The sequence below is a fragment of the Schistocerca cancellata genome, chromosome 6 (genome assembly GCF_023864275.1).
Source record: "Schistocerca cancellata isolate TAMUIC-IGC-003103 chromosome 6, iqSchCanc2.1, whole genome shotgun sequence".
Taxonomy (NCBI): Eukaryota; Metazoa; Arthropoda; class Insecta; order Orthoptera; family Acrididae; genus Schistocerca; species Schistocerca cancellata.
This window is the reverse complement of record NC_064631.1, coordinates 484195493-484206741: the sequence shown is the minus strand read 5'-3', so window position 1 is coordinate 484206741 and position 11249 is coordinate 484195493. Positions and strand designations below refer to the sequence as shown.

Sequence of the window (11249 nt, the reverse complement as noted above, 5' to 3'; positions counted from 1 at the left end):
TTGAGTAAGGAAAAATATATCGCCACCCTCTTTTTCTTTGAAGAACACTGTGATAACTTTGTAGTACCCTTGTGTATCCACCTGTGCAAGGGGTAATGTAGAATAATATTTCCCAGCATCACAAAAGTCTTCATCTGATTTACTTTCAATGACACTTTCACAATTTAAACCCAAGGACCAGACAATTCCACCACATAAAATATAAATACTGTAGTTTCGTGATTTGCACAAAAACTGTTCTTAATTTTTCCATTATTTATACAACACTGTGCTCTCTTAAGATCCCACACTAGTCACGTACATTAATTGTAAGAGACACTGAAATTCCTCATATCTGTGAGATGATAATAAAATTGCTATGTAACAAGTGATATTTCAGAAAGCAGAATTGCAAAATAAAACAAATCATTTGTTCATTTATAGGTTTTGATTTTTCTAGCAATATCTTTTTTGTATAATTACTCCATCTTGTAAAAATTTTTGTTTATTTAATGAAACTGTACCAAGAACACCGACAAATCCAAATGCCAATAATGCTTAAAATCGAAGGTTTAACAAAATTCTTATTTATTGTTTTTTAATCTTCAGTTACAAATAAGGCATTGAATTCAACTTGACGTATCCATGGATTCTCCATGATCAATAACATTTACAGACAATTCTTCAATTTCAATGGGAAATGATGCAGCAGACAGAACAGCGGTAGTTCCTTTCTTGAAATCGTATGTTGCTTGCCTAAATGAGGGGGAAAAAATACACAATATTAGCACCATATTTAAACTTAAATGACATTAAAATTAAAAAGAATTATATATGTGGTTCATATTTAAACTTAAACAAAGGCAGAAGACTGCACAGTGCTGTTTCTTAAAATAAGTTCATTGGTCTCAAATTTTACAACTGGGGGGGAAAAAAAAAACAAAAAAAAAAAAAAAAACAACCTAATTACATTCATGGAAACACTGTTGTCGTTCACGGTTAAAATGAGCATTGCAATCTCTGCAGTTCTGAATGTTATCACAGGAAGCCATCATAAACATACATAAAGCTATTAATATGCCCAATATTTCAGTGGTGTGATCTGGAGACTTTCAGCCAAATAGATTCATTTTACACATCATACTGTTTCAAAAAATAGAAAGAAATAACAGACACTCCTTTTTGGATGATCTTAACACTTTATGAACTCTGCTAGAAAATAAACAATAGGCTGCTGTAAAACATATAACCTCAAAGCAAAGTAGTAAAACTCCACTCTCTGAGTCGTCATTTAATTTATTTTACCTATGTTTCTTACCTTTCTTTCTTTCAAGTAAGCAAGATATTTGGGTAAAATTCTCTGACCTGTTTCAATGTTAGGTTTAAGCGATATATATTTAGTTCCTGACAACTCCTCATAGTCACCGGAAACTAATTGTTGAGCCTGATACTATGCCAATATTTTAAATGTCATAGTGAGCTGAATTATATCATGGTGATTTATGAAAATGCCAAGGAATTTAAATATGCTACCAGAGATTATGCTGATGCCCCCAATGGAGTACTGGTAAGTCATCATCTTATTGGAACGTAATTAGTTATGCACAGTCTGGATGGCCACTCAAAGTTGGAAAGAAAAAATACCTTTAGAATTCCAGATATGAGGAGGAAGATGGTGTCAAGAAGCTCCTGATAAATTAATAGTGAGCGGTGGGGGGAGGAGTGGTCAGCATACCACAATAATGACTTATCTTTTCTCTCAGCTATATACTAGCCATAACCATTAATTTAACTGCAGTTTCTAAACACTGACAACTTATACCAAATAATATTCACATAATTAAAACACTGAGATACAATGCATTTTAAAATTTGTAATTTATAAAAACTCAGTAACATTCAATGCTAGGTTAAAAGGATGGAATTCCCTGAGATTTTACGAAATTCCCTGAGATTTCCCTGATTTTTCCGGGTAAAATATAATTCCCCGAGAATTCCAGGATTTCCAGAAGAATCACCACCCTGATATAACTGCAGAGTTTCAGCTTAGAATGACCAAATTCCTAAGGATATAGTCACTGTCCTAGTCACAATTGTGGCTGCATAATTCAGTCTCAACTGGAAGCCTTAATGACAGAATCCCAGTAGACTGCTGCATGGGGACAATATTTTTGCCTTAGCAACCATACTTCTGTACTTTTTCATGATGCAGTGCTCAGATACTGCTTGTTTTTCATGCCTAGATAATTAATATGGTGTATGACATTTACACAATATTCTGAAACTGTATGTATGGACTGACCACCTGCGCTCCCATGAAACCTGAGACTTGAGAGTGAATATATTGTGTGAGGATGAAGGCTATCTATGTTGTTAGCTGCATTCCTGCAAGAAATAAATCACAGCATAGCTGTAATATGCATTTGAGCTTAGTGAGGTAATACCATCTCAAGAGTTCACTGGATTATGACATTCAAAAGAATGCTACGTAAAATAATGTTGCACAGAAAATAGTACTGCCATCTTGTTAACAATCGTCCTTTGCTGGTAACACTGGCCCAGAGGGAAAAAAATGGGTTCCATGCCATACATCTCACACATATAACAACAAATATTCACATTTCTTGTTTTAAGGATGGTAACATGAGCTACATTCCTTTTGCACTGTTTCTGTAGTTCCATGAATCTGATTAGATTAGATTAGATTTACTTTTATTCCAATTGATCCGTAGTGAGGAGGTCCTCCAGGATGTGGAACATGTCAGAAATACAACAATACACGACAAATATTTAAAACTAAAACAAGTAAGCTAATGTACCATTCCACAGGTCCCAAGTGGAATGATCGTCATTTTTTAATGAACACTAAGAGTCATTTTACAAATACTAATGCACTGAATTTAAAATAAAAAAGTTTTTTTATTTATTTATAAGGTAATAAACATGCAATACAACTACTGTAATAATTATTTACAATGAACACATTACTGCACTGAAATGGTGCAGAAGTTTAACCTAAACTTACACACACACACACACACACACACACACACACACACACACAAATTTTCAATGAACACATTACTGCACTGAAATTGTGCAGAAGTTATGGCGTACTTATATACAAATCAGTTGGTTTTACTAAGAAATTCATCAATGGAGTAGGAGGAGTTGGCCACCAATAAATCCTTTAGGCTTCTCTTAAACTGAATTTCATTGGTTGTTAAACTTTTTATGGCTGCTGGCAAGTTATTGAAAATGTGTGTTCCTGAATAATGCACACCTTTTTGTACAAGACTAACTGACTTTAAATCCTTGTGAAGATTATTCTGATTTCTAGTATTGATTCCATGAATTGAGCTGTTGGTTTGAAAAAGTGATATATTTTTAATGACAAATTTCATTAAGGAATAAATATATTGGGAAGCAGTAGTTAGTATGCTGCAGCAGCACTTAACGTATGACAGGGCTGTTGGTCAGGGCAGAATAGTGGTGATCCAGCTTTTATCTGCATGTGTGTTACAGGAGTCGTTTTGCTGTTCGTAAGTTCCTGTTATTGCTTCATATGTGTGGTTTAAGATGTACAAAAAGTAATCCTAGTCCTTCATTTTGGATTGAAATGAAGACTACATTTCACAAAGACTAAATTTCACAATGGGGGTAACACTGTCCCATATTCTGAGCAATTGACCTGAACAATTTTAGGCTGAAATTTTGTTTCTTTTCAAAACTATCACGATTTACTTGCTGTTTTAAACGAAATTATTCCCCGTCAAGTTGAAGAAATTATTCCCCGTCAAGTTGAAAAGAGTTTCGTGATACTTCAAATGGCTCTGAGCACTATGGGAGTTAACATCTGAGGTCATCTGTCCCCTAGAACTTAGAACTACTTAAACCTAACTAACCTAAGGACATCACACACACCCATGACCGAGGCAGGATTCAAACCTGCGACCATAGCAGTTGTGCAGTTCCAGACTGAAACACCTAGAAGCGCTCTGCTACTGCGGCTGGCTCCTGTGCTACTAAATGAACTGATGAAGGTCCTAAAAGGGACCATGATCCACAACCTTTTCTCCAGGTTTGGTAAATATGGAATTGTCTCATTAAACAAAGGCTCTTGAATGTTTGCTGACGAAAAAAATGAATTTACATGGTAGGCGAGGCAGTCTTAGAGCAGCTAAACAAAAAAGAATGATTATTTAACATTTGCAATTGATGCTAAGATATGTGTGTTACTGGGAAGATGACGTGGAAAAAACCAACCCAAGAAGCTCCTGAGCAAAACCTATTTTCTGTTCTTGAACTGGACAGGTTTGTGCAATCAGTTTTGATAATATTTATATAGTGTTACACTTTTGAAATTATTCACCTAATAACATAAACTAATTAATATTTTCCTTACTCATTTTACCTCTTTCAATTTTCGTCATTCACTGAAATTCTAAGAAGGTGTGGGACAAATTCACCCACATGACGGTAACATTATATCTTTTTTTGCGGACATGAACAGTTTCTGAACTGTTGTAACACCACTTTGATTTAGTCGCAAACAAAATATGGACACTAGAATTTGGTACAACAGTTTACCAGCACCCTGTCAACTAATCATAGTTTTACATGTCAAAGGAGATGAAAAAGTGAGCCAATGTCGCCCAAGTTGAACGCAACCAAAGATTATCACCTTCCGCTCCAACTCCCAATAAATTTTAGTGCTATGAAGCTTATGACAAAGCACATTTACCTCTTTCCTTTAATGTTGGCTTCATCATACGGACGTAAGTAGTCAACACTGCCTTTTCGAATGACGCACAAGTCAACATTGCTTCCTGAGCCCAGATCATTGAATATACCTGCTGCAATTGCATCTCTCACAAGCTGTTTGCCTTCTTCTTCCTGAAAAAGAAATTAACAGAACAACAACAAAAATCAACAACCGAATTTTAAGGGGAAATAATAGCTTGAAAACGACAGTATTTAGCCAATGAGGTAAGCAGTTCCCTGTAAAAAAGCAATGCTCCCTTAACTGCTGATCAGGTTCTCAGGCAGATGGGTCATTATTATTATTTCTATCTTTTCTCAGACATTATGTCTCGTCAAAAATGGAAAGTGACACGGACCTTGATCAAGCGTGACTTCCTTAAAACTGTATGGTATATGTTATATTGCATTTAGGAACTTTCGGGTAATTGAACATGTATCAATAATTACGGGTTTCTGTAGTTGTATATATATGTTTGGATGTAGCTGTATTGCATTGATGTACTGGTGGATATTGTGTGGTATGACTCCTGCAGTTGATAGTATAATTTGTATAATGTCAACTTTATCCTGATGCCACATGTCCTTGACTTCCTCAGTATTTTTCAATTTTTTCTCCTGTTTTCTTTTGTATATTTGTTGTATTGGGTATGGACATTTCAATTAGTTGTGTTAATTTCTTCTTTTTATTGGTTAGTATGATGTCAGGTTTGTTATGTGGTGTTGTTTTATCTGTTATAATGGTTCTGTTCCAGTATAATTTGTATTCATCATTCTCCAGTACATTTTGTGGTGCATGGTACTTGTATATGGGAACATGTTGTTTTACAAGTTTATGTTGTAAGGCAAGTTGTTGATGTATTATTTTTGCTACACTGTCATGTCTCCTGGTGTATTCTGTATTTGCTACTATTGTACATCCGCTTGTGATGTGATCTACTGTTTCTATTTGTTGTTTGCAAAGTCTGCATTTATCTGTTGTAGTATTGGGATCTTTAATAATATGCTTGCTGTAATATCTGGTGTTTATTGTTTGATCCTGTATTGCAATCATGAATCCTTCCGTCTCACTGTATATATTGCCTTTTCTTAGCCATGTGTTGGATGCATCTTGATCGATGTGTGGCTGTGTTAGATGATACGGGTGCTTGCCATGTAGTGTTTTCTTTTTCCAATTTACTTTCTTCGTATCTGTTGATGTTATGTGATCTAAAGGGTTGTAGAAGTGGTTATGAAATTGCAGTGGTGTAGCCGATGTATTTATATGAGTGATTGCTTTATGTATTTTGCTAGTTTCTGCTCCTTCTAAAAAGAATTTTCTTAAATTGTCTACCTGTCCATAGTGTAGGTTTTTTATGTCGACAAATCCCCTTCCTTTCTGCTTAATGTGAATCTTTTTGTTGCTGAATGTATGTGATGTATTCTATATTTGTGGCACTGTGATCGTGTAAGTGTATTGCGTGCTTCTAGGTCTGTGTTACTCCATTTCACTACTCCAAATGAGTAGGTCAATATTGGTATAACATAAGTATTTATAGCTTTTGTCTTGTTTCTTGCTGTCAATTCTGTTTCCAGTATTTTTGTTAGTCTTTGCCTATATTTTTCTTTTAGTTCTTCTTTAATATTTGTATTATCTATTCCTATTCTTTGTCTGTATCCTAGACATTTATAGGCATCTGTTTTTTCCATCGCTTCTATGCAGTCGTTGTGGTTATCCAATATGCAATCTTCTTGTTTAGTATGTTTTCCCTTGACTATGCTATTTTTCTTACATTTGTCTGTTCCAAAAGCCATATTTATATCATTGCTGAATACTTCTGTTATCTTTAGTAATTGGTTGAGTTGTTGATTTGTTGCTGCCAGTAGTTTTACATCATCCATGTATAGCGAATGTGTGATTTTGTGTGGGTATGTTCCAGTAATATTGTATCCATAATTTGTATTATTTAGCATGTTGGATAGTGGGTTCAGAGCAAGGCAGAACCAGAAAGGACTTAATGAGTCTCCTTGGTATATTCCACACTTAATCTGTATTGGCTGTGATGTGATATTATTTGAATTTGTTTGGATGTTAAGTGTGGTTTTCCAATTTTTCATTACTATGTTTAGGAACTGTATCAATTTAGGATCTACTTTGTATATTTCCAATATCTGTAGTAACCATAAGTGGGGTACACTATCAAAAGCTTTTTGGTAATCTATGTATGCGTAGTGTAGCGACCTTTGTTTAGTTTTAGCTTGATATGTCACCTCTGCATCTATTATCAGTTGCTCTTTACATCCTCGTGCTCCTTTGCAACAGCCTTTTTGTTCTTCATTTATAATTTTGTTCTGTGTTGTATGTGTCATTAATTTCTGTGTAATGACTTTTGTATATTGTTGGTAGGCATGTTATGGGGCGATATTTAGCTGGGTTTGCTGTGTCAGCTTGATCTTTAGGTTTCAGATAAGTTATTTCATGTGTAAGTGTATCAGGGAATGTGTATGGGTCTGCAATGTAACTATTAAATAATTTATATCTAATAACAAAGATGATGAGACTTACCAAACAAAAGCGCTGGCAGGTCAATAGACACACAAACAAACACAAACATACACACAAAATTCAAGCTTTCGCAACAAACAGTTGCTTCGTCAGGAAAGAGGGAAGGAGAGGGAAAGACGAAAGGATGTGGGTTTTAAGGGAGAGTTTAAGGAATCATTCCAATCCCGGGAGCGGAAAGACTTACCTTAGGGGGAAAAAGGGCAGGTATACACTCGCACACACACACATATCCATCCGCACATACACAGACACAAGCAGACATTTGTAAAGGCAAAGAGTTTGGGCAGAGATGTCAGTCGAGGCGGAAGTACAGAGGCAAAGATGTTGCTGAAAGACAGGTGAGGTATGAGCGGCGGCAAATTGAAATTAGAAATTAGCGGAGATTGAGGCCTGGCAGATAGCGAGAAGAGAGGATATGCTGAAGGGCAAGTTCCCATCTCCGGAGCTCTGACAGGTTGGTGTTAGTGGGAAGTATCCAGATAACCCGGACGGTGTAACACTGTGCCAAGATGTGCTGGCCATGCACCAAGGCATGTTTAGCCACAGGGTGATCCTCATTACCAACAAACACTGTCTGCCTGTGTCCATTCATGCGAATGGACAGTTTGTTGCTGGTCATTCCCACATAGAAGGCTTCACAGTGTAGGCAGGTCAGTTGGTAAATCACGTGGGTGCTTTCACACGTGGCTCTGCCTTTGATTGTGTACGCCTTCCGGGTTACAGGACTGGAGTAGGTGGTGGTGGGAGGGTGCTTGGGACAGGTTTTACACCAGGGGGCGGTTACAAGGGTAGGAGCCAGAGGGTAAGGAAGGTGGTTTGGGGATTTCATAGGGATGAACTAAGAGGTTACGAAGGTTAGGTGGACGGCGGAAAGATACTCTTGGTGGAGTGGGGAGGATTTCATGAAGGATGGATCTCATTTCAGGGCAGGGTTTGAGGAAGTCGTATCCCTGCTGGAGAGCCACATTCAAAGTCTGATCCAGTCCCGGAAAGTATCCTATCACAAGTGGGGCACTTTTGGGGTTCTTCTGTGGGAGGTTCCGGGTTTGAGGAGATGAGGAAGTGGCTCTGGTTATTTGCTTCTGTACCAGGTCGGGAGGGTAGTTGCGGGATGCAAAAGCTTTTTTCAGGTTGTTGGTGTAATGGTTCAAGGATTCCGGACTGGAGCAGATTCGTTTGCCACAAAGACCTAGGGTGTAGGGAAGGGACCGTTTAATGTGGAATGGGTGGCAGCTGTCATAATGGAGGTACTGTTGCTTGTTGGTGGGTTTGATGTGGACGGACTTGTGAAGCTGGCCATTGGACAGGTGGAGGTCAACGTCAAGAAAAGTGGCATGGGATTTAGAGTAGGACCAGGTGAATCTGATGGAACCAAAGGAGTTGTCCCTATACCAGTTCCAAACTGAACAATCCATTGCCCTCACCCACCTAATCCTTCACCTACACATCAACTCAGCCAATGAACACACCCGTCAACTCCTATCCTTAATAAAAGTCCTCAATCTTTCCTCTCCCACATCCACACCGGCTGTTCAGAGCATCCTCCTACAGGCCAACCGCAAATTAGAACAGCATGCCACCCTCCACATTAAAAAACTATCAAATCTCCTGGTTTCCCACCTCCGGAAAGACAACTCACAACCTTTCCAGCAAACCTCAACCTCCTCTCATTGCACACAAACCCAGTCTCCCCCATCTACTCAATCTCCCACTTCCAGTTCCACTCCCTCCAAAACCTCAAAATTCCAATCAACACAATCTGGAACCACAACATCCTAATTCAGTAGTTAACCTTTCCTCCAACCTCTCTCCCAATCCGAAACGTCTGTCCTATCGAAAGGCCTCACCTTCAGCCCCACTCCCAGATTCAACCAAACAGCCCTCGTCAAAGATCTACTGTCCTACACCCGTACTCTCTGCTGGAAGTATCACTTTGCCATGAAGAAAAATGATCCTAATCCTACTCCTAATGATCCAACTCCCCAAGACACTATCCAAATTGAACCCTGCCTGGAACAGTTCCGTCCTCCGTCACAGCGGGACCCACCTCGTCTTCCTCAAAATCACCCTCTCCAAACCTTCCAGGAATTTCTGACTTCCGGCCATGCCTCTCAATCCTTCTTAAAAAACCTTAATCCTACTCCCAACATCACCACTGCTGAAGCCCAGGCTACCCGTGATCTGAAGGCTGATCAATCCATTGTCATTCTTCCGGCGGACAAGGGTTCGACGACCGTGGTACTTGATCTAAGGGAGTATGTGGCTGAGGGACTGCGTCAGCTTTCAGACAACACTACTTACAAAGTTTGCCAAGGTAATCCCATTCCTGATGTCCAGGTGGAGCTTCAAGGAATCCTCAGAACCTTAGGCCCCCTACAAAACCTTTCACCTGACTCCATCAACCTCCTGAACCCACCAAACCCCGCACCCCTACCTTCTACCTTCTTCCTAAAATTCACAAACCCAATCATCCCGGCCGTCCCATTGTAGCTGGTTACCAAGCCCCCACAGAACGCATCTCTGCCTACGTAGATCAACACCTTCAACCCATTACATGCAGTCTCCCATCCTTCATCAAAGACACCAACCACTTTCTCGAACACCTGGAAACCCTACCCAGTCTGTTACCCCCGGAAACCATCCTTGTAACCATTGATGCCACTTCCTTATACACAAATATTCCGCATGTCCAGGGCCTCGCTGCGATGGAGCACTTCCTTTCACGCCGATCACCTGCCACCCTACCTAAAACCTCTTTCCTCATTACCTTAGCCAGCTTCATCCTGACCCACAACTTCTTCACTTTCGAAGGCCAGACATACCAACAATTAAAGGGAACAGCCATGGGTACAAGGATGGCCCCCTCGTATGCCAACCTATTCATGGGTCGCTTAGAGGAAGCCTTCTTGGTTACCCAGGCCTGCCAACCCAAAGTTTGGTACAGATTTATTGATGACATTTTCATGATCTGGACTCACAGTGAAGAGCAACTCCAGAATTTCGTCTCCAACCTCAACTCCTTTGGTTCCATCACATTCACCTGGTCCTACTCTAAATCCCATGCCACTTTCCTTGACGTTGACCTCCACCTTTCCAATGGCCAGCTTCACACGTCCGTCCACATCAAACCCACCAACAAGCAACAGTACCTCCATTATGACAGCTGCCACCCATTCCACATCAAACGGTCCCTTCCCTACAGCCTAGGTCTTCGTGGCAAACGAATCTGCTCCAGTCCGGAATCCTTGAACCATTACACCAACAACCTGAAAACAGCTTTCGCATCCCGCAACTACCCTCCCAACCTGGTACAGAAGCAAATAACCAGAGCCACTTCCTCATCTCCTCAAACCCGGAACCTCCCACAGAAGAACCCCAAAAGTGCCCCACTTGTGACAGGATACTTTCCGGGACTGGATCAGACTCTGAATGTGGCTCTCCAGCAGGGATACGACTTCCTCAAATCCTGCCCTGAAATGAGATCCATCCTTCATGAAATCCTCCCCACTCCACCAAGAGTGTCTTTCCGCCGTCCACCTAACCTTCGTAACCTCTTAGTTCATCCCTATGAAATCCCCAAACCACCTTCCCTACCCTCTGGCTCCTACCCTTGTAACCGCCTCCGGTGTAAAACCTGTCCCATGCACCCTCCCACCACCACCTACTCCAGTCCTGTAACCCGGAAGGCGTACACAATCAAAGGCAGAGCCACGTGTGAAAGCACCCACGTGATTTACCAACTGACCTGCCTACACTGTGAAGCCTTCTATGTGGGAATGACCAGCAACAAACTGTCCATTCGCATGAATGGACACAGGCAGACAGTGTTTGTTGGTAATGAGGATCACCCTGTGGCTAAACATGCCTTGGTGCACGGCCAGCACATCTTGGCACAGTGTTACACCGTCCGGGTTATCTGGATACTTCCCACTAACACCAACCTGTCAGAGCTCCGGAGATGGGA

The 11249-nt window shown here is 40.1% G+C and overlaps 1 protein-coding gene across 1 annotated transcript in view; it reads right to left on the bottom strand.

Annotated features, from left to right (window-relative positions):
• Nucleotides 1-543: 543 nt before the first annotated feature.
• LOC126190638 (proteasome subunit beta type-7-like) overlaps nt 544-11249 on the bottom strand; it is a 33926-nt gene continuing 23220 nt past the window's right edge. The window contains exons 4-5 of the mRNA XM_049931057.1: nt 4724-4875; nt 544-735 (exon numbers count right to left, since the gene is read on the bottom strand). Of these exons, the coding sequence (XP_049787014.1) occupies nt 609-735; nt 4724-4875 (279 nt within the window). The 3' untranslated portion in view covers nt 544-608. The remainder of the gene's footprint in view (nt 736-4723; nt 4876-11249) is intronic.